Source organism: Silurus meridionalis, chromosome 12 (assembly GCF_014805685.1).
Source record: "Silurus meridionalis isolate SWU-2019-XX chromosome 12, ASM1480568v1, whole genome shotgun sequence".
NCBI lineage: Eukaryota > Metazoa > Chordata > Actinopteri > Siluriformes > Siluridae > Silurus > Silurus meridionalis.
In genome coordinates this window covers 19854676-19879960 of record NC_060895.1, presented here as the reverse complement: position 1 = coordinate 19879960, position 25285 = coordinate 19854676, and the positions used below count along the sequence as shown (strand labels likewise).

The 25285-nt window shown below is 39.2% G+C and overlaps 1 protein-coding gene, 1 long non-coding RNA gene and 1 pseudogene across 2 annotated transcripts; 2 read left to right on the top strand and 1 right to left on the bottom strand.

Annotated features, from left to right (window-relative positions):
* Positions 1-1220: 1220 nt before the first annotated feature.
* Positions 1221-1750, bottom strand: LOC124394992. Its single transcript, XR_006927585.1, has 3 exons — positions 1737-1750; positions 1565-1629; positions 1221-1256 (listed from the first exon to the last, which is right to left on the bottom strand). It is a non-coding gene; the product is annotated as an uncharacterized LOC124394992 (long non-coding RNA).
* Positions 1751-13191: 11441 nt separating this feature from the next.
* On the top strand, positions 13192-14196 carry LOC124394294 (olfactory receptor 7A5-like). The gene has a single exon (XM_046862436.1). The coding sequence runs from the start codon at positions 13192-13194 to the stop codon at positions 14194-14196; it is 1005 nt and encodes a 334-aa protein (XP_046718392.1).
* An 8384-nt stretch (positions 14197-22580) lies between these two features.
* LOC124394292 lies at positions 22581-23582 on the top strand (annotated as a pseudogene).
* The last annotated feature ends 1703 nt before the right edge of the window (positions 23583-25285 follow it).

Below are 25285 nucleotides of genomic sequence, written 5' to 3'. Positions count from 1 at the left end.
GGCAAGGAATGTTAGTAAATGAATGGGCCTCTTTAGCATGCCTGCAAAGGGCCAGTGTGTCTGTAGGTTTTACATTTACATTTAAATAATTGTACAAAAGTGCTTTGAGTCTCTATCAATGAATTAATCTACACTGGTACGCTAGATTACAAACTTCCTCAGCCTACAACTCTGTTGAGAGGATTTATTTATTTATTTTATTTATTTTTTGGGTAAAAGACTTGCTTTTGCTTAAACAAAATCACACAATCAAAGGTTAATTAACCAGAAACAAAAACAAATTAGGAGAGAAACTCTCAAGAAAATACAATAATATTTGTCTTTAAAATAGTGTACTAGGTTTTCAAGATTGCTTAATGCAATACAACAAAACTATTGGCTTCCTTTTATAAGTTATCTTCTATAGAAAGTCCAACAATCTGCAACATAGTTGCAACCAGGAAATCAAAGGCAACACATGATTTCATTAGAAGCATTAGGAACAATTTAATCAGCAATTTTCTTACTTCAGCGCATTATTTGTTTATATATTTTACAAATATATTAATTATTGATAGATATATAATTGCAATATATAATTTATTTTCTGGCCAATTGAAAACATGCATTTTCTCTCAACTCTATTGAATATAACAAGCACAGCTGTCTTACAGAGCTGTAACAACATTTATTTACATGATTTACTGATTCTTATTGGCACATTGTAAAATAAATGATTTTATGTTTTTGCTTTTTTTTTTTTACTAAATTTAGAACAAAGAGGTTAAACTTGGTAGTTACAGACATTGGTAAAACAAATTATATTTACTAACCTTGTGAATTGATATAATTCTTTTATAATGAAGTTATGACTGTGGCTTTGACATTTTTATAAGCTATGCTGAGTGTAATATATTAATAAATAAAATGAATTATTATGTTCTAATATGTGATATTTGATCTTAATGCAAACTTGCACCTTCAAGTTGAGTTCTAGTCAGAAAGTGTATGTACTGTATGGCAATAGTACATAATTGATCAAAGTAAAAAAAAGTGCTATATATACATTTGAAAAGATTAATAAATAAAATAATATCAAACTAATACAGACATATCACAATAAATAAGTGATGATAATGAAAGTACAAATAACATTAGTACTATAATTCATATGCTTATCTGATTTTGAAGTTTATTAATTTACTGCAGCTGTAACCGTATACTTCTGTGGTCTGCGTTGTGTTGAAAATAACCGACAGGAGAACGCCAGATTTGGTCTGCATAGAGAATGTATTTTTATATACAGATTGTCACAACAGCTTCAGCTCACACACCGTCAACACTCTTCCGCTCGGGAGAGAGAAGGAAAAAAGGGGAAGGGAGAAAAAGGAAGGTAAACAGAAAGGGGAGGGGAAAAAGGTGAAAGAGAAAAGGCGGAAGGGAAGAAAACAAAGGATAACCAACAAACAAGGCCAAAGTAAAACTAAATTTAACATACCAAAAAAAATAACTCCATACACACTTATACAGATGTGCATATGAAATGCAACAAGATTGATTTCAAATATGGTTCGTCAATGCATACCTGCATAGAGAATGTATTTTTATATACAGATTGTCACAACAGCTTCAGCTCACACACCGTCAACACTGTCAACAAAAATAACATTCCAGAGTGCATAAATTCACATGTTTCTGTGTGTGAATTATTTTCAACCAATGCTAGCAATTAATCTTTAGCATGGAACACAGCATACCTCTTCCGCTCGGGAGAGAAGGAAAAGACCGTTAAAGAGCAATCAGCAGATATGGCTACCTGGACTGAACCACTTTGTTGTTAAAGGAAGGGGAAAGGAAGGTGAACCCATTATCTAATTACAGACCCCTAAAATGTATTTTACCAAACACTGATGATTTCAACAAATATAGAACCACAGTGAATGCATAAACAAGAAAATCTAGTGAAATAAAACTATTTCAACCTTGTTACACTCACCCCCACTAATTTCACTAGAATTTCCATAACAACATGTACAACATACGAACGACTAATTTAAAATCAAAGAAAGAAGAGAGGGGGAATTTATAAACAAAATACTCAACTCTACAGTTAAATTACTCAGCTATCAGGTGTAACCCTAATCATACAGACTGAAGAAAGTCCACCAACATTAATGCTGTCCACTGAAGGACTAGGAAAGGCAAAGGTTAGCTACTCCTTCACCCAACCACAGGAAGACATGCCATATACACATCTTATCAAAAGGTCACATCCAAGATTGCATAATTGTCTATCTTAATAGACCACACCCAATTTTTTTATTTTTTTTTTAAGGAAATTTAAAGCAACAAATAATTGGCAATAAATAAAAAAAATAAAATAAGAATACACACAAAACTATGTATTAACTCATTGTTTAAATTTCTCTAAAAGAGATTCAAAACAAATAGGTTAGACAGTCAGAATGAGCTAATTAAACAGCTTTGCCAGTCTAACAGACTATATGCAATTATACATCATCCCTCTTCAAGTAAACAAAAAAAAATGAAATACATCAATAGATACAGTAACACAGAACAATAACAAAAAAACAGTAATACCAAAGTAACCAATTACCCAGAACTCACAGCACCATTTTGTCTTTTCCTAAAAATATTCCTAACAAATTGATTAGACATAGTCTGAATAAGCCTATTTAACGGCCTTACAAGTCTGCCATGTCTAGTGCGAAAACCATCAGTCAGATCAGGTCTTTTCACTGACAATTCAGTCTTCTCAAAGGTTGATGGTTGTACAGTAAGAGGAGGCTCATTAACAGGGTTTCCTTTGGGAATTGCCATAACCTCCATGTCATACTCAGTACACAAAATGACACCTGATGCAGAATCATCCTTATCCCCACTCCTGCATTCAGAAGGGCCATAATCATGTATATCACATTCTACATGGGAGTCAACACCAGCAACATCACCATAACACTCAGTTGTTACCATGTTAACATCATTCGTCTGAGCAGTGTCATCACACATCACATTCCGCCCATCCAACTCATCAATGTCCGCTACAGGACCTCCAGTGCTGTTAGAGAGGTCAGCAACCCATCGAGTAGTCCTTTCATCTGCAAGATGCTCAAAACTAGAACTCTCAAGTTCATCATCACTCAAACTGGATAACTGTTCCTCGACAGCGTCTGTATCAGGCAATGGGAGAAAGTCAACTGGCATAATCAGATTCCTATGAACAGTTTTAACAACACCAGAAGGGCTTCTGAGTTTGTACGTGTTTAACAAGGGATTTTTGTCGATCACTATGTAAACTGTACTCTCCCAACGATCTGCCAGTTTCTTTTTCCCTCTTTCACCTTTGTTAGCCAACAAAACTCTTTGACCAATATCAACAGGTTGTCCCTTACTCTTCTTGTTATACACTTCTGCCTGTCTACGTTGCTGTTTTCCTGAATGTGACTGAGCAAGTTTCATAGCCTCACAGAGGTCACGCTTGAGTAACTGCACATACTTGTCAATGTCAACAGTTTCTCCATTCAAAAGTACACTTTCGAACATAAGGTCAACGGGTAGTCTCGGAGTACGGCCGTACATGAGAAAGAAAGGTGAAAAACCTGTTGTCTCATGAACTGTACAATTATATGCAAAAGTCAAGGTGTTCAACATCTGCGGCCATCTGACTTTAGATCTGGGGGGCAGTGCACGAATCATGTTACCAAGAGTGCGGTTCATCCTTTCCACCTGACCATTGCCCATTGGATGGTATGGTGTGGTGTGAGTTTTGTCAATACCAGCCAACTGACACAGCTCCGCAATCAACAAACTCTCAAAATTGGCACCCTGGTCAGAGTGAATGGTAACAGGAAAACCATACACGCAAAAGAAATTGTTCCAAAGAACCCGTGCCACTGTCTTTGCGGATTGGTTAGGGCAAGGATATGCACACGCCAACTTTGTAAAATGGTCAGTGACTACTAAAACGTCAATAGTCTTATTGTTGTGGTCTTCAGCCGACCAAAAGTCTATGCAGACTAATTCAAGTGGAGCAGTGGCAATGGAAACTAATGGGGCCCTAGCCTCAGGCTCAGGAGCCTTGCTCACAATGCATCTCTTACAGTTGTGCACGTAGTCTTTGACATCTTTCTCCATTGTATCCCAATAAAACCTCTGTCTGGCCAACCCTAATGAGCGCTGCTGACCCTGATGGCCTGCATCATCATGAATGCCTTTCAACACTGCCATTCGAAGCGATTCAGGTACAACATATTGGTAAGTTTTCTGTTTTGTCACTGGGTGCTTGGACACACGATACACTATCCCCAGGCGTGTGTTCAGTTTACCCCACTGTCTCAATATCCTTAACGTCCCACGTGATTCATGAACTTTTTCACGTCTTGAGGGACGACGACCACGGTCTATAAAAAACTTGACCCGGCCAACAACAGCATCATTAACTTGTTCAGTAAGCAGTTCAGTATGGTTGAAAACAGGAACAGGATTCTGCCCCACTGCAACAAGAGACTCTAGGTACTGCACATGTGAAATTGCTCTCACAGTACCTGCATCTTTCCAATGCTGATGTGTTTGCATGACAGCAGAAATCTCATCACTGCTCACTCGTACACTTCCTGCAATACAAACAGCTTCACAGGTAGCATCTTGAGTCTCAAACTGAGCATTCACATCCTCAACTCTGGTAGCGCTGCGGACAGCGAAACATATTCTGAACATCATCCTGTTGAAAATTGGCGCCTGCTTAAGAAGGGTGGAATATGGAGCCCTAGTCAATCTGTGCAAAATTTTAGACTGCACAAAAGGCTTTCTACTGAGGCGTCAGCTACCACATTCTTAGTGCCTGGAATATACTGGATGTCAAAATCGAATGGTGCCAGCTGTGCCACCCATCGCTGCTCGCAGGCATCCAACCTGGGCTTGGTCAGTATGTACTTCAAGGGATTGTTGTCGGTCCACACAGTGAACCTATGACCACGTAACCAGTGGCTAAATTTATTACAAATCGCCCATTTCATTGCAAAAAATTCAAGGCGATGTGCAGGATATTTTGCCTGTGCATGATTTAGAGATTTGCTGGCAAAAGCTATTGGCCGTGCTTTGTCACTGTTGAGATGAATTTGCGACAGCACTGCGCCAAGTCCGGCGGTAGATGCATCAACAGATAAAATGAACGGCTTGCTAAAGTCAGGGTGAGCCAACAGCACTTCTTCAGTGAGTGCTGCCTTAAGATCCCGAAAAGCCTGACTACATTCCTGGGTCCAATCATCTGGGCCAAGTTTGCGGGTCAACAAAGGCCTTTTATTGCTTTTTGATTTCCGAGGCCTTTTCTGACCACCAGTCAAAGCAAACAAGAGCTTGGCCAACACAGAACAGTTTTCAATAAAATGCTGATAGTAGATTACCATCCCTAAAAAAGAACGTATTTTGGAAGGTGATGGCGTGACGCCATCCAACTCCATCAAATCAGCCTCTGTCACCTTGACTATGGCTTCCACTTTGTCCGGATCCCTCGAAATTCCATCCTGGGAAATCACATGCCCTAGGAATTTGACTGAACGCTTTAAAAACTGACATTTTGACGGTGAGAGTTTCAAGTTATGTTCTTTCAGGCGTCAAACACCATCTCCAAACGAGCCAAGCTCTCTTCTTCGGTCTTGGCAAACACCAACAAATCGTCGAGATAACACAGAAGACTTAAAAAGTTCTGGTCACCAAATATAGTCAACATCATGCGCATAAATGTGGCTGGACTATTACACAGCCCTTGCGGAGACGATTGTATTCGTGTAGTCAAGCGGTGACGAAAATGCTGTATACTTCCTGTCGTGTTCATGTAGGGGTATGTTGTAATAGCCAGCCGTCAAGTCCATGGTGCTAAAAAACATGTTTCCCCCCAACGCAGCCAGAACGTCACTCTGATGTGGAAGCGGATGGGCGTCTTTAACAGTTCTGGCATTAAGCCATCTGAAATCCGTGCAGATTCGCAGATCGCCATTTTCTTCCACACCAGAACCAAGGAGAGGCAAATTCACTACAAGATTTACGAATAATTTCTTTTGCCTCCATCTCATCCAAAGTTTCTTTCAGCTTATGATAATGAGCAGGCGACATTCTGCGGTATGGCAACCTAAATGGTCGGTCATCTGTTAATCTAATACGATGGCAGAAATCGCGCCTCACCACAATCCAGATGATGTCTCGAGAAGACAGACTCATATGCCTCAATCAAATTAACAAGTTTCTCTTTACACTGTAAGGACACTTCACAATCACCAATTGGAATGGAGCTAAGCCTAGCTTTTCCATCTTATCATTCACATCAATGATGTTACTGCATAAGCTTCTGGCAGTAAGGCTACAGCAGGAACTATTACTTTGCACTTTCCCACATTTTGATGAACAGTCACAGTGTCAGAAAACTGATCAAAGTCCTCCAAAGCAATGCAGGGGAAAACATCTGCAATTTTCGAGTTCCTACGTAATGTTATTTCTGCTGAAGTGGGGTTGATAATTTTCATGGGCAGCCACCCATCTCCCCACAGTGGAGACACTATCCGCCCAACCATTATCTGTTTGTTCACACATGGGGATGCACATGGCTCAATGAGTACCGTACTGCCAGCTGATAATACGGAACCCGTGGGCAATCGACCCCACACCAGATGTTCAGTCATAGGTCAAGAATTACAGAACTTTTCAACTTCAGAGTTCCAACCTTGTCTGGGATGGACTCCCCTCGCCATCTCTCTAGGTTAGACAGAAGACGAAGAAACTGGCTACTGTCATTCTGGCATGGTGAATCAGGATTACTCATAACACGCCAAAATCCATCATTTGACTTGAAATGCCTGATAAGCGGCTTAAGTACATTTGTACCTAAAACAATGGGATCAATCTGTCCTTTTACAAACAAAACTGGGACTAAAAACTTGTACCCATAAACCTCAAGTTTCAAATCACATAGTCCTAAAGGACTGGTTTGTTTTCCCCCACAACCCACTAAAACAATATCAGCAGGGGCCAGCATGTCCTCAGTCATCACGCCTGCTTGTTTTAACATGGGTATTATGTCTGCACTAATGGTAGTTGCCATCGACCCAGTATCCATCATGCCTTGTATCTCAACCCTATCCTGCACTAACACATTAGTGTAGAACAAACTTTCACTTTGAGATGTTCTCATGGTATTTTGCACGATTACCTTGCTAAACTTGGGACATTTTCGCACAAGAAAGCATATACAGATTCAATATCATCACTATCAAAGGAGGTTGAACTCATGTGCCTACCATCGCCCTCCTCCAGATGGAGGCTCACTAGTTTCCCTGAGGGGAAATTTGACTGTGACCGTCAACAGCAGCAGTCGAGCTGTTTGGCATAACCTGTGACGTAGTCATCCCACAGATGTCATGTGTATGACCAGGACGATAGCAAGTGAAACACAATTTGTGCAACCTACAGTGAGCAATTGTGTTGTGGTCATTACTCTGACAGACTTTACACACTAGTGGTCTCTTAGCATTCGGTTTGCGATGCACCACTGCCCTGGTGGACTGTGTGTTACATGTCAGTGCTTTCTCCAGCATATTCAGTATCCTATCCATCGTGTTACCTTCACGTGTTGTATGATCAGGCTCAACTGCACTCCCAGGAGCCCTAACAACTTCAGTTTTACAAGGTGGTGTACCACTCATATCATTACTAACAGCACTAGCTGTTTGTTGAGAGAATTGACACTCATATACTTGGCGGTTTCTTACAAATTCATCCAAACGATCCTGTACCTCTGCAGCGGTCCACTCACGCTGTGTTTTGCTTAAAACATCATTGAGAGATCTTTATCAGGACAATTACGTATGAACATAACGGCAATCTCCATGTCCCGATTTTGCAACGTTCTACCCTCACTTTTAAGATGCTGTTCAGCTAGGTCAGCAGCTTTGTTTAATCTAATCCAAAATCAAAAGGCCCCTCATTTTGATATGGCTTAGTAGCGTAAAAATCAGCCAGGGAAGCCCTGTGGATACGACACCCCAAGTGTTGTTTGAGGATACGGAATACCATATCTACATCGCCAGCCCTACAGACTGAGACACTGTTGCGTAACCATATCTGAACAACATCCCTTGCCCGCCCATCAATTTGTTTATGATCTCATCAATGCACTCGTTTGGAATAATTGCCTTTTTCAAGGTAGGTCTTCATCAAATCTTCCCATTCAAAGATCGAACACTTATCTGAACTATCGCCACGAAAATATGGTGGCTCTTTACCACTTTTCAGCACAAGATTCATCTTTGAAGCATCAATGATGGTGGTACCACACGGATCCACACGGGAACACCTCTGACAATCATAACACCAGTTGGAGTTAGTTAGCTGATTGTTAGGAAACAAGCTGGATTTAATCGACTGACTGATATCAGAGCTCAGTTGTTTTACTTGATCGTTAGATAGCGCTACAGTAGGTTCTGATAAACTCATTTCAAGTGGCGGTATGTCATCAGACGCTGGAGTAGAAAACCGTACTCTATTAGCATCAGAATCAATGTCATTCATCTTCCCAGGAGTACATGGACCACTAAATGGCAAAACCCCTCTGCCTCTCCCAACATGATAGCCACCAAAATCTCTTTCATCTTTGTTAGAATGCATCATTGATTAACATACCAAAAAAAAAAAATAAAAATTTCATTCAAAACCGCGTAAATATTATACTTTTGCACTGTTTACTTTACAACTCTACTAAATCGATCAATAACTTAAAACATTCGAGAAATTATCAAATCAAATCTATGTTCACTTAGAACGTCTTTAATCTTGAAAATAAAAGAGTACCGTAACCTTAGTCCATGCTACTTGACGTGAAAAGCAGTAAAAAAAAAACGACGTCTCCTCGACGAATTAGAAAAGCAATGATGTCTGACGTCTCCTCGATGAAGTGGAAGCGGTGAAGTCCGGCGATTCTAGTCTGTGCAGCAACCTCGGGAGTTCGGCAGCCGCTGAACAATCATCCGGGTCACGGCACCAGTGTAACCGTATACTTCTGTGGTCTGCGTTGTGTTGAAAATAACCGACAGGAGAACGCCAGATTTGGTCTGCATAGAGAATGTATTTTATATACAGATTGTCACAACAGCTTCAGCTCACACACGTCAACACTCTTCCGCTCGGAGAGAGAAGGAAAAAGAAGGGGAAGGGAGAAAAAGGAAGGTAAACAGAAAGGGGAGGGGAAAAAGGTGAAAGAGAAAAGGCGGAAGGGAAGAAAACAAAGGATAACCAACAAACAAGGCCAAAGTAAAACTAAATTTAACATACCAAAAAAAATAACTCCATACACACTTATACAGATGTGCATATGAAATGCAACAAGATTGATTTCAAATATGGTTCGTCAATGCATACCTGCATAGAGAATGTATTTTATATACAGATTGTCACAACAGCTTCAGCTCACACACCGTCAACACTGTCAACAAAAATAACATTCCAGAGTGCATAAATTCACATGTTTCTGTGTGTGAATTATTTTCAACCAATGCTAGCAATTAATCTTTAGCATGGAACACAGCATACCTCTTCCGCTCGGGAGAGAGAAGGAAAAGACCGTTAAAAGAGCAATCAGCAGATATGGCTACCTGGACTGAACCACTTTGTTGTTAAAGGAAGGGGGGGGAAAGGAAGGTGAACCCATTATCTAATTACAGACCCCTAAAATGTATTTTACCAAACACTGATGATTTCAACAAATATAGAACCACAGTGAATGCATAAACAAGAAAATCTAGTGAAATAAAACTATTTCAACCTTGTTACACAGCCAATGTGTCTGCCTCAATGGATTTATACCATGAAATTAATCTTCTTCTTCTTCTTTACCTCCACCTCTCCAAGATCTTCTTAACCTGCTCCCTACTCTTGCCACAAATCACAATATCATCCGCAAACATCATAGTCCACAGAGACTCCTGTCTGACCTCGTCCATCACCACTGCAATCAGGAAAGGGCTCAGAGTCGATCCTTGATGCAGCCCAACTTCCACTTTGAACCAGTCTGTCATTCCTACTGCACACTTCAATGCTGTCACCCTGTCCTCAAACATGTCCTGCACCAACCTCACATAATGCTCTGCCACACCTGACTTTTTCATACAGTACCACAATTCCCCTCTTGGCACACTGTCAAACACTTTCTCTAAATCTACAAGCACACAATGCAATTCCTTCTGACCTTCTCTATACTTTATCAACATTCTCAAAGCAAATTAATGCATCTGTAGTGCTCTTCCTTGGCATGAAACCATATTGTTGCTCACAGATGGTCACCTCTTCTCTCAGCCTGGCTTCCACTACTCTTTCCCATAACTTCATGGTGTAACTCAGGGGTGTCAAACTCAAAATCACAGTGGGCCAAAATTAAAAACTGGGACGAAATCGCGGGCCAAACTCAATATTTATTGAAAATTTGACTGCAATTGTGCATGAGAAACATGAGAAATTAAATTTGAAATGAAATGCACATCAGTGGTATTCGTTTCGGTATTATGTCTGTCTCTCTCTATCTATAGACCTAATTCCTTTTTAATGTAAATATTTTTACAGGGCAACAACACAACCAAAAATAATAATAATAATAATAATAATAATAATAATAATAATAATAATAATAATAATTTCCTTCAATTAAAAAAAAGCAATCTTTCAACTATTACCAGTCCATGCCTTGGAGTAGAAAAAGTGCATAAAGACATCATTCATTCAAGCTCAGTTTTTACACTCTGATTTACTCTAATGCACAGTGGTTCAAGCCAATGTGCATCAATGTCTGGGTTTAGGCTCTGAGCTGAGGAAATCCTCAGGATTGAGTGAAGATGTTCATCAGTGAGACTCCTGAGTGGTGTTTTGTTCATCTTCATTAAAGAGAACAGATACACACACAGATATGTGCTGATATATACACACCGAGTCGTACTTTGACTTGAGCGTGTCTCTACACTGGAGTTCAATCAGCTCCATTTGGAGGTTGGTTGCTGCGCTTCCCACGTCAACCACAAACGGATTACTGAGCAGTTCAAATCTGCATTTCTGGGCTTCAAAGTCAGTAAATCTCTGGGTAAATTCAGTGCTGAGTAGGCTGAGTTTTTAAGAGGTCTCGACAGATGCACCAACGCACAGCATTCTGGGATTTGTAGTATTAGCGGTGTATGCACTATATACTGGCGGGCCAGCTCTAATACACATTTGATATGATCTCGTGGGCCAAATATAATTACACCAATCTGGCCCGGGCCTGAGTTTGACACTCCTGGTGTAACTGATCAACTTTATTCCCTTATAACTTCTACAAGTCTGCACATCTCCCTTTTTTTTAAAGATCGTTACCAGCACACTCCTTCTCCATTCCTCAGGCATCCTATCACCTTCTAAAATCTTGTTGAACAACCTGGTTAAAAACTCCACTGCCATCTCTCCTAAACATCTCCACGCTTCTACTGGTATGTCATCATGTCCATCCGACTTCCCACTGTTCCCACAATCCTCTTAATCGCTGCTCTCACTTCCTCCTTACTAATCTTATCCACTTCCTGCTTCACCATCTTTACACCATCCAACCTTTGCTCTCTTTCATTTTCCTCATTCATCAGTTGCTCGAAATACTCCCTCAACCTTCTCAACACACTCTCCTCACTAGTCAACACATTTCCATCTCCATCCTTTATTGCTTTAACTTGTAGCACATCCTTCCCAGCTCGGTCCCTCTGTCTGGCCAATTGGTATAAAACCTTTTCTCCTTCCTCAGTGTCCAACTTCTCATGAAGCTCCTCAAATTTCTTTTCCTTGGCTTTCGCCACATCTCTCTTTAACTGCTGCCACATCACTTGTTCTCCTGCCCACTTTTCTCATCACTCTCCGTCCCAATCCTGTTTTGCCAACCTCTTTCTCCTTATGCTTTCCTGCACCATGAAATGAATCATATATTAAAATCTGTTATGAACTACTGAAAGAGAGCCTGATCAAGCAAGATAACCCATATATATATTCCAGAAACAGAAGTGTTCTGGAAGAAATAGTAGATGTAACTTTGAGTATGGAGGGACAGACACTTAGAAAAAAATAGAAAAAATTTAAAATTAAAATTAAAAAATGCACTTGCATGCTTTGAAATCTGTCCATGGTGAAAAATCTCAAATTTCCTTCACGTGTTATTCTATTTGTTCCTGTCATTTAAATTAATCACATTTAAAGTAACAGTGTTTTTTATTTTATTTTATTTCTTTTCTCAGCTGCAAATGTTAAGAATGGTGAGTTGCATACAGCTCTAGCCAGGATGAGACCCTTCAATGAACCCCTTCTTAATGCAACTTTTGGCATAAAGCCTCACCAAGAGTCGGTTTAAGAGTTTTTAATCTTTTCAATTATGGTCACCTAGATCTGCTCCACTCAGGACAGCATGTAAAAAAAAAATATTTGCTGCATAATTAGTGCCCAGATTCTGTTAATAAGAGTCCTCTGTTTATTATACATTGAATACTATAAAAATGTGCTGTATATTCATTTGATTATATTTAAATTTATTTATTTGCAATTCAGTTCTGTTTCTTCCAGATTTTATTTTGGTTTCAAGACAATTTTCAAGACAATTTTTTCTATTTACTCCATGGATATGCTATTCCTGTGATATTGAGAAAATATTAAGATATTGAGAACTGTAACTAGAACTTAGAAATAGAAAATCTTTTTGTTTGTTTTAAATAGCTGTCTATTCTAAACACAAACATTTGATATTTGCCCGCCCCTAAGTTCCCAACAGAGGGTCAAAACTTGTGAAAAAAAAATTTGAATATAAAATCATGCAACAATTGGAGGTGGGCTGTTATTGCATCACTGTATGAGGTATTAAATTAGAAAATATAGTACGCTCCTGCTACACATAATGCATGCTCAAAACCTGAACCTATGTTCTCTAAATAAGTAATAGGTAAGGCAAAAATCTTTTTAATATTTAATTACAAAAACAAAATTCAATCATTTTTTTACTGCTGTGTGTATGTATATATATATATATATATATATATATATATATATATATATATATATATATATATATATATATATATATACATACATACATATCTGCATATCTGTTCATATTTAACCTGATTATGTCTGTCATTACAGATTCTATAAGACATGAACAGCATCAAAATCACAAGCTCTTTGAACTTTAGTTTATTACAAAATGCATCATTTGTGCATCCCGAGTATTTTTTCATCAGTGGATTTTCCGGGTTACCTTTTAGCCAATACTACTTTGTTTTCTTAATTTTTGTCTATATTATCTCTCTGTGTGGAAACTCAATTGTCATTTTTGTTATATTAGTGAACAAAAATCTGCATGTTCCTAAATACATGGGAATCTTTAATTTAGCTCTGTCAGACTTTGGTGAAACAAACGCACTGATTCCTAACCTTGTGAAGACATTTCTTTTTAATTCACAGTACATATCCTATAATGCATGTTTGGTTAATATGTTTTTTTCTTTTTTCTTTGCTGGTGGACAGTCTTTAACTCTTGCTGCCATGGCCTATGATCGATTTATTGCCATTTACTTACCACTGAGATATCATGTAATTGTAAATAACTCCTTCATGTTTGCGACATTAACCTCAATATGGGTAATTAATTTTGTTATATTTGGCACAATGGTGATTTTGATTACACGTCTTTCATTCTGTAAAACCAATGAGGTCAAAAGTTTTTTTTGTGACCACGGGCCAATTTATACACTTGCTTGTAATGACAATAGCATAAATTCTTTTATGGCAAAATTTTGTACTGCAGTATATCTCTATGCACCTTTGACTGCCATAATCTTATCATACATAGGAATTCTTTTGGCCTTAACCAAGATTACAACATGGGAGGGTCGTTTTAAAGCACTCAAAACATGTGTCTCTCATTTGCTGGTAGTAGGAATATTTTTTCTTCCAATTTTAAGTATGTATATTGCGGCATTAACTTCAAATCTACATCCTAATGCAAGGATAATAAATACTTCGCTATCAGCAACCATTCCATCTATGGTAAACCCTATAATTTATGTCTTTAACACAAAGGAATTCAGAGGTTTTATAATGAAGATGCTTAAAAAGAAAAATATCACAATTTCCAAGTTACAGACTTTAGAAAAGTAATATCACACCGTTGCACTTTCCACATAAAACATCCAGTACCACAGGACTGTCTAATGCATGTTGTCAAACTTACTAAGAGTCAGTACTTTTATACCAGTCAACTGCTAGTCAGACCAAACAGCCCTTCAGGGTAAGTAGGTTATATAGGATGTCTCTGGTTGTGATTTAAATGTTCTTTTCATTTGAGCAAGTAGCCTCCATGAAGATGAACCCCAGGCTTCCTTACCCTGTATCAGTAAGATAATGTACGATATCAGATACAAACTCGTAACTGCTCCTGATTGTATATTATTGTATGTGCATGAATGTATTCTTATATTGTACTAAGGTGCAAAAGGTTTTTGAAAGCTAGTTCAGAATTTGCTAGATTGGGATGTATTATGTATTGTATTGTGAAAATCTGAACTGTCTCCAATAATTTCTTTTAAGAAAGAATTTCTCTTATTTTCTGCCACTATTTCTTAGTATTTGCATGCAGCTGAAGCATATAATGCATTTAATGCAAAGCAAATGCAAATTTTGTGAATATTGTAAAAAGCAAATTGTAAGCATTCCTGCTAAAAAAACTGCTACAAGTTGTTTTTGTTGTTTATAGTGATCAATAAATATTTATTATGATAGAACTGCCTTACTGCTACTTTAAAACAAATTGTAAATTAATAGCAATAATTTTATATATATATATATATATATATATATATATATATATATATATATATATATATATATATATATATATATATATATATATATATATATACAGTGAGGAAAATAAGTATTTGAACACCCTGCTATTTTGCAAGTTCTCCCACTTAGAAATCATGGAGGGGTCTGAAATTGTCATCGTAGGTGCATGTCCACTGTGAGAGACATAATCTAAAAAAAAAATCCAGAAATCACAATGTATGATTTTTAACTATTTATTTGTATGATACAGCTGCAAATAAGTATTTGAACACCTAAGAAAGTCAATGTTAATATTTGGTACAGTAGCCTTTGTTTGCAATTACAGAGGTCAAACGTTTCCTGTAGTTTTTCACCAGGTTTGCACACACTGCAGGAGGGATTTTGGCCCACTCCTCCACACAGATCTTCTTTAGATCAGTCAGGTTTCTGGCCTGTCGCTGAGAAACATGGAGTTTGAGCTCCTCAAAGATTCTCTATTGGGTTTAGGTCTGGAGACTGGCTAGGCCATGCCAGAACCTTGATATGCTTCTTACAGAGCCACTCCTTGGTTATCCTGGCTGTGTGCTTCGGGTCATTGTCATGTTGGAAGACCCAGCCTCGACCCATCTTTAATGCTCTAACTGAGGGAAGGAGGTTGTTCCCCAAAATCTCGCAATACATGGCCCCGGTCATCCTCTCCTTAATACAGTGCAGTCGCCCTGTCCCATGTGCAGAAAAACACCCCAAAGCATGATGCTACCACCCCCATGCTTCACAGTAGGGATGGTGTTCTTGGGATGGTACTCATCATTCTTCTTCCTCCAAACACGTTTAGTGGAATTATGACCCAAAAGTTCTATTTTGGTCTCATCTGACCACATGACTTTCTCCCATGACTTCTCTGAATCATTCAAATGGTCATTGGCAAACTTAAGACGTGCCTGGTGGTTTAAGCAGGGGAACCTTCCGTGCCATGCATGATTTCAAACCATGACGTCTTAGTGTATTACCAACAGTAACCTTGGAAACGGTGGTCCCAGCTCTTTTCAGGTCATTGACCAGCTTCTCCCGTGTAGTTCTGGGCTGATTTCTCACCTTCCTTAGGATCATTGAGACCCCACGAGGTGAGATCTTGCATGGAGCCCCAGTCCGAGGGAGATTGACAGTCATGTTTAGCTTCTTCCATTTTCTAATGATTGCGCCAACTGTGGACCTTTTTTCACCAAGCTTTCATCCAGCCTTGTGGAGGTGTACAATTTTGTCTCTAGTGTCTTTGGACAGCTCTTTGGTCTTAGCCATGTTAGTAGTTTGATTCTTACTGATTGTATGGTGTGGACAGGTGTCTTTATGCAGCTAACGACCTCAAACAGGTGCATCTAATTTAGGATAATAAATGTAGTGGAGGTGGACATTTTAAAGGCAGACTAACAGGTCTTTGAGGGTCAGAATTCTAGCTGATAGACAGGTGTTCAAATACTTATTTGCAGCTGTATCATACAAATAAATAGTTTAAAAATCACATTTTGTGATTTCTGGATTTTTTTTAGATTATGTCTCTCACAGTGGACATGCACCTACGATGACAATTTCAGACCCCTCCATGATTTCTAAGTGGGAGAACTTGCAAAATAGCAGGGTGTTTAAATACTTATTTTCCTCACTGTATATATATATATATATATATATATATATATATATATATATATATATATATATATATACAAACTAGACCAATCTCTGCCTAGTGTGCATTGGCACAGCTAGGTTAAAGGACAGTGGGGCCAAGAGTTGCACTAAGGTCAAGGTTATTAAACCTGACAAAGGTCAGCAAGGTGGATCAGCCCGCAGCATTGCAAATGTCTTGGAGTGAAACTCCAGAGGGCAAAACCTTAGAGCCTTAGAGACACTCAGAGTACAGTGAGCTCTGACCCTGAAAGGAGTTGGGAGACCAGAGGACTAGATGAGGTAGCATCCACAATTCACCTGCTAAGGGTGCATAACTCCTGGTGCATAACAGGTCATGGGACGACTAAGGGTACCTTGGCAACATACCCCGATTTAGGGTAAAGGAAGGTACTGGCCATGCCTGAAATAAATTCCAGGAATCAGGGAGCCACAGAGAGGGCGTGAGGATCCCCTACACTCTTGAGAGAGAAGATAGCCAAGAGGAGCACAGTCTTGACTGTGAGGTCAATGATGCAAAGGGAGGCTCAGAGAGGGCCTTTAAGACAATGGCCAATTTCCACGCAGGCACTCTAGATCATACCAGAGGCCTTAACCTCTGGGTATATGGAGAAAACCTGTCACCAACGGGTTCTTACCTAGCGACTGCCCCACAAGGGGTGCATGACAGGTTGCAATTGTGGACACGTTAAACTCCAGATTGGAAGGATCCAACACTTTGGCGAACTGTTCTTGAAGGAATTTCTGCCAAGGGCCGACCAACTGGATCTAAGTGCTGTTCCCACCATGACTTAAACAGGTGGCAGATCATGGCATATGACCTCCTCATAAAGGGAGTTCTGGATTGAAGGATCCAGAAGCCCCCCTCAGTCTATCATCTATCATAAGTGTCTATCATAAGAGCTGTGCAACATCCAGGAACTCCCAGCAGGGGCCCTGAGACATGTAGGGCTCGCTGCATGACCTTGATTGTACAGGTTGGGTTTCCTCTCCGAGAAAACCCTTGAGTCTTGAGCCACCAGTGCTTCACAGTGAGTGACTGGTCTTCTCTCACTCTCTTGACAACCGTGAGTATGGATTTGATATGAGCAGGAGTAAGGGTTAACATTATGGTTGAATCCCATAGCACACCTATATAGGTGGCTCTCTGTGATGGAGCTCTTTTTAGCATTCAGCCTTAACCCCAGCTCCTTCATGTGGGTGAAAACGGCATCTCAATGCCGAACCACCAGCTGGTCTGATTGAGCCAGTATCAACCAATCGACCAATTTGAGACATGACCTGATTCAGGGTCAGCATCATGAATGTAGCATCAGCTGATGTAGATCCAATATGGGATGCAACCCTCCGTCCTTTTTGGGAACTATGAAGTTCCAGCTGTAGAACCAGGATTCTCTGTCTGAGGGATTGACCACATCAAAGTCCTCGTTCCTCAAGAGAGTATTTACTTTTAGTTCCTGACCAGAGCCTGTTTGGGCCCCACCAGGGTGGGGCACACCACATTTAACCATTGCGGGCGAGCCCCAAACTGAATCATATAGCCTCTGTCTACAGTGCGCAGGACCCACCGAGACAAAATTTTCCAGGCTGCTAGATAGTCTCTTAAGGAAACGGTCTCTCAAGTACTGACCTCTGTGCCTAGACTCAGAGCTATGCCTTCAATGCAGCTTCAAAGCGTGGACAATGCAGAAGCATTCACAAAACGCTGTTGATGCAGCTCGAGTTACTGAATGGAAACAGCAACAAGAGTCTTCTCAAATCTGAGATGCTAAGCAACCAAAAAGTTAAAACTCACAACCTAGTTTCAACTTATAACAACTTTTCAGGAAATTCATGATTCAAGAGTTTATTGTAATATGTACAGGGAACAGTATGTTACAGCAGAAAGTGAAATTTGTGCTGTATTGTGCTGTATGTGCTAATTTAAATTGGCATACAAACACACACACACACACACACACATTTATTTTACACAATACATGTGTGGGTGTGGGTGTGAATGTGCCAATTTTGATAGGGAAAGATTTACAAGTCTAGAATCTTATTTATATCTGAAGTGTGTATGAAAAGTGGGGGTAACTTTGACACCTTTCTCAGGATCAGAAGGCAATTTGTTTTTGCAATGATGGGAAGAGGCTGTGAATGAGTGTTTACAAAAGTGATTGATTAAAAAATACTGGAAAGTAAATTAATATAAAATCAAATCAAATCAATGTTTGATGTGATTACCTATTGCCATTCACGTCTTACCTATGCACACTTTGTTTACATGCAAAAAGTCAGGGATTTAGCAGGATCAGGGTCAGGTGAACGAAAAACAATTCTACTAAGCAGGTGCTAAACATCAATTTCATATGTAGGTTGAAACAAAGTCATTAACTGTCAGCCAGTCGTATGGACAAATCCAGGGTTGCCACTTCCGCTTCCGGATTGGCACCATCTTGTAGTCGACAACGTGAGAACGGCAGCCATTTTTCTTCAATATAAACAGAGCTGATCTCATGCTCTCACTTGCAGATTGTCTCGTTTATCTCCTTGCTTTTTCTAGACACCTTCCAGCTTTTTTTTTTCCCTCGTGGAGAGCTTATTTTTGGTTTTGGTTTCTCCCGGCTTCTCGGACTCTCGCTGTCTCTCGGCTTCAGATTTGCCTTTTCCTCCCATTTGTTCTGTGTCATGGCTCTCTTCCTCGGACTCTCGGACCCTGACCTTCAGACCACCCTCAACGGCTTGCTTCTCTTTAGAACCTGGACTCTGCCGGTGGCCTACGTCATCATCTCCCTGCTATCCACGCCTTCCCTGCAGTGGGCTACTGCAAAATCAGAAAATCAGTCTTCCTCTGCTCCCCTTCGTCACCTTCTGCGGGGAACTCCGCAAGATGTTCAGTTTGTCTACCACTCAGCAGGATGCCGCCCGCTCGCGTTTGTCTTTTTCACAGGGCAACCGGTTGGTGGCTAAGTATGCTGCAGACTTTTAAATTAACGCTACTGACAGTGGGTGTAATCGCACCGCCTTATACAATGCCTTCATTCAGGAGCTTTCTTCCCAGGTGAAGGGCAAGCTGGCTGCCTGAAAACTTCCACCTGACTTGGATGCGTTGATTGCCCTGGCCACCCGGATTGACCGATGAATACAGGTGCTCTACCACCCTTCTCCAGCCCGCCACAGTACACCTGTTCAACACCTACCCCAGTGTCCTCCTTGACGCCACAGCCATGAAATTTTTCCATCGGCATCTATCGCCTACTGAGAAGGCAAGGCATTGTTCTATGGGGCTCTGTCTCTACTGTGGTGGTTGTGGTGAGGCCGGGTACATGGCGGCATTGTGTCCAGCAAAAGACAGGCTCGTCATTGAAGTGGGGTGCCATGACAAGCCACACTCTATCAGTCCTTTCGAAGCTTTTGTTTAAGATCAGCATTCGTTCCAGCAATCAGGATTTTTTGCAGGCAACCTTTGTGGACTCTGGGGCAGATGCAGAATTCTGCCCGCCAGCTTGGGCTGGAAACCAAAACTCTATTGGTAACTCACCAGGTCTGTGCCCTGGATGGACACCCCCTGGACAACGCCACACGTCAAACCAAGCCTCTTCAGGTGACCATTGGCGAGTGACACTTGCTTGCTGACCCTCAGCAAGCAAAACCCCCACTTGTGGGTGAGATACCGAACGGATGTTTGAAAGAGAACTTTAGGTTACTTTCGTAACCCCGGTTCTCTGATAACGGGAGTGAGGTATCTCACCACACTTTCCTCCTTGCAGTGCACAGAGAAGAGATATGTTCAGAATGAGGCAGGCACCTTCAGCAGCGGTGTATATAAGGAGTCGAAACTCCCTGCATCACTGTCGTGATTGGTCTGTCAACCGACAGACGTGGTGTGATTGGTCCTTTCAGGATTGGTCATGCCCGAGGCAATTCCCATAGTGAGATGTTGTCAGAGAACCGGGGTTACGAAGGTAAGCTAAAGATTTCTTGCAAGTTCAGGGCAGCATTTCTGCAAATGGAGTTGGAGATTTGGTTAGGATTAATGGTGTCCTCAATGCTGAGAAATACAGGCAGATACATATCCATCGAGATATATAATCAGGGAGGCATCTGGTTGGCCCCAAAATTATTCTGCAGGTGGACAATGACCCCAAAAATACATTTAATGTATTGACAACTATTTTGACCCCAGAGAAGAACAAGGAGTCCTTGAAAGTAATAGTTTTGACCTCAACAGAGTCCTGAACAGCAATACTGTTTCTGATTTACTGAATAGACAGAAGAATTTAAGGCAGTCTCAAATACATATCCCAAAATCTACCATACATTAATTTATAAAACATGAGCATACAATATAACCAAAGGATATTCCAGAAATAGAAGTAGTCTAAGAGGAATAGTGAATGAAAACTTATTCAGCAGGACAAAAACATTCCAAGCTGGAAAGAAAGATATTTGCAAGCTTTGAAATCTGTATAAATAAATACCTTCTGCGCATGATGTAATTAATATTGCGATATATTTACATTTCTATATTTTAAGTTAATTAATGTTAAAAACAATAATACCATAATTTCCTGGACTATATAAGCCGCACCCACTGAATTTTACAAATATTTTTATTTTTAACATAAATAAGCTGCACCTGTGTATTAGTTTTAGTGTCTACACTAAAACTAATGAACTTTACACAGGCTTTACCGAAAGCGAGTGTCTCTTACATGGTGTAGCAGGTGAAATATGTTGTGGCTCCTTTAAGAGCAGAGCAGCATTTTGGGAATAGCACGTCACTGCATTCCTCCGGTATTACTGTGTGTGTGCGTGTGAGACTGAGTATTATGTCCTTATTATTTTCTGATGCTCATTTCTAAGTTTCTTTGACTAACCCATAACGCTGTTGCCAAGAAAAATAAAAAAGCACGCGTTTTGGAAACCTGTCTGTGCTTATATGATTTCTGTTGCAACTGGAGTTAGCGAGCTCTCCCTTCACCTAGACTCAACGCGCTACAACGGCTTGTATCTAAACAGTAGCCTACCAAGAAAGTCATTGTTCACTGTCTTCCTCCTTCCTTTCACAACTACAGCGGTACCTTGAGCCACGAGTGCATTAATGTACGAGTTTTCCGAGGTACGAGCGGTCACTTGGTCGATTTTTTTGCTTTGTTACGCAAGCAAAAACTTGAGGTACGAGCTCGAGACGCCGCTGCTAGATGGCGAAGCGAAGCCAGAAAGCAAAGATCGTGACAAAAATTCAGATAAGCAAAGAAGAAAAAGTAAAAATGTTAAAGTTTAGGGATATGTAGTGTATAGGAGTGATAGTAAAAATCGAGTTTTCCCTCTGCCTCCGCTTATCGCCTTTACCCCTCCACACACACACACACACACACACACCCCACCGTTAGCTCAAGTCATCTCATCTCCAAGGAAAATACACTGAATAAAACCTTATTATATATTTACATACTCTTTCTATTATGTTTTCATACAAGATTTGCTTCCGTTCGGAAATTTCATGGGTCTAATGTTATGTCGCTCAGTAGAGCTGCTTTTTTACATTTAAAAATATTGCATTATTACTGGTAACAAATAATCTGTTATACAAAACATTGCTTGATATCCCAGATTTTATTTTAACTTTTAAGTCAAGTTTTTATAGAAAACAAATATTTATTCCTAGGTTTTTTTCAGATGCATAAAATGTTCTATACCTATACTATAGGAAAAACTATACAATCTTATAAAACTAAAAGGTTTGTAGGGAAAGCTTACTAAAAATCATCCAATAACAAAAGCACTTTGTTTAACAAGCAGTGAATTTTTTTATTATATTTTTTAAAGCTGTTCTTCATTCTGAACTTGCCCACTATTTGCCCACCCCCTGGTTTCCAACAGTGGGAATCAATATTAATTAAGAAATTGCGATATAAGTCTTGTAGATGTTAATGGACTTTTCTTGCCATTATGTGAGAATTTATGTGCTATGAAATAAAAAATAAAATGCTCCATATCTTACTAATTTTACCCGATTATGTCTCTCATTTTAGGAGTGAAAAGACATGAACAGCATCAAAATCACAAGCTCTTGGAACCCCAATTTTTTACAAAATGCATCATTTGTACGTCCAGAGTATTTTTACATCAGTGGATTTTCTGAGCTACCATTCAGCCAATACTACTTTGCTTTTTTATTATTTGTCTATAGTATCTCTTTATGTGGAAACTCAATTGTTCTTTTCATGATATTAGCAGACAGAAGTTTGCATATTCCTAAATACATGGGAATCTTTAGCTCTGTCAGACCTTGGTGAAACAAATGCACTGATTCCTAACCTTGTGAAAACATTTCTTTTTGATTCACAGTACATATCCTATGAAGCATGTTTGGCTAATATGTTTTTTTCTCTTTTCTTTGCTGGTGGACAGTCTTTAACTCTTGTTGTCATGGCCTATGATCGATTTATTGCCATTTGCTTACCCTTAAGATATCATGTAATTATAAATAACTCCTTCATGTTTGCAACCTTAACATCAATATGGTTTATTAATTTTGTTATATTTGGCACAATGGTAATTTTGATTACACGTCTTTCATTCTGTAAAACCATTGAGGTAAAAAGCTTTTTTTGTGACCATGGGCCAATTTGTACACTTGCTTGTAATGACAACAGCATGAATGCCTTAATGGTAAGGTTTTGTACTGCAGTTTACCTCTATGTTCCTTTGACTGCCATAATTTTGTCATATATAGGCATTCTGCTGGCCTTAACTAGGATTACAACATGGGAGGGTCGTCTTAAAGCACTTAAAACTTGTGTCTCTCATCTGTTGATAGTAGGAATATTTTTCCTTCCTGTATCAAGCATGTATATTGCTGCATTAACTTCATATATACATCCTAATGCAAGAATAATGAATACTTTACTGTCAGCAACCATTCCACCTATGGTGAATCCCATAATTTATGTCTTGAACACAAAGGAATTCAGAGGCTTTATACTGAAGATGCTTAAAAGAAGAAATACTACAATTCCCCAGGTGCATGCTTCAGAAATGTAATACCACGCAATTTAATGCTTTCCACAATAAACCTTGAGTGGCACTTATCTAATATACGTAGATTAGTGTTTCTGCAATTTTTTGTTTGTGCTCAATAAAAGAATAGTGTGAAAACTATAATTATTACATTCCACAAAGTTTCAGGTGTTTTCGATTCACATTTTATTACTTTGGCATACTAAATTTTAAAAGAATATAATTACTCAGCTTTTTTTGAAGATTTATAGATTTGTTAGTCGGAAATAAGGCACATTTTTCACATTTAAAGTTTTAACCTGTGTTACCTGTGTTAATTCTTATACATGAATGGAAATGCAATCATAATTTGTGCTATCAGATACAAATGTGTAACTCCTGTATGTACCATAGAACAGAGGATTTGAATGTATCCACATGGCTGCTTTCACTGTTCTGTTATACTGAAAGTATGTCATGGCTGGGTTCGATTTTGCCCGATTAGTGCTCTTTACTGTGAAAGCAGGAATACTCTGGACAACAGATCAGTCTTTTGTAATTTTTTGTGTGAAAGATTTTCTGTTTTATATTCTGCCACTATATATTAATATTTGCATGTAGCAGAAGCATGTTATTAAAGGAAAATATTAATTCTGTACATTGTATGAAGAGCTATCTGTAAGCATTACTGCAACCAGTTGGCAAGTTCTTTTTCATTTCTGAATTTCTTGTCTACAGTGAATAATCAACCTTTAAGGTAATCTAATTGCCTTCCTGCCTTTTTTTTCAAACAACTAGAGGATTATTTAAAGGTTTTGAAGTTGGAATGTATAAGTTTAGTGCCTGTAAGTTTGTTCTTTATAAATTTTAATCCCTAATGAGGAAGCCATTAGCGACTGTGACAAGAAGAACATTCCTAAAATGTTATGAAGAAGAAACATTGAAAGGAACCACACTCAAATAAAATCCTCATCTGGGTGGCACCAAATTGCCATTCATTATACTGTACTTTCATCATTGTTAAGGTATACTGTTCAGTGGTTGATGATTTAATGCAAAATTGTTCATTCAAACTGTGTTCCTAAGCCATTGTTGCAGCGTGCTGATATTTATTACAGTCCAAATTTATCCTCATAGTTTTTAATTTGCTCAGTAACTTCATTAATCTTAAAGCTTTTCATGTGGAATTATTCTCAGCTGCACAGTGTGATTTCTAATTGAAAAGAACTCCATCTAGAGGTAGGCCATTGGTATGAATCAGACAGATCATACTGGATCTAGTTTACACAAAATTTCTCTCTCTCTTCTGAACCGTTTTGAACATATTGACTGGCACATATTCAGGGAGGCTGTAGTCGATGGTGAATTCACCAACTTGAAGGACTACGTCAGCAATGACCAGCTACTTCAGCAAGTGCATCAATAACCTCACTGTCTTAAAGTACATCATTTCATGCTCCACCCGAAAACTGTGGATGTTTGTGGAGATGCATGTGCTTTTGAGTACCCAAGAGTCAGCCTTCAACCTAAGGCCCTGACCTGAGGAATGAGAACTTATTATATGTTAAGAAATGCAAAGCATAGGCTAATTATTATAAAACATTTTATACTATACATCCTTTTTTGGGTCAGAGGTCTGTAAACACCTGACTATTTTAAAACCATACAAGTATGAAAAGGTTTGCATTCAGGTTGGAGAATTTACTCATTCACAACTAGAGTTAATATATTGCAGCCAATTTGGATACCG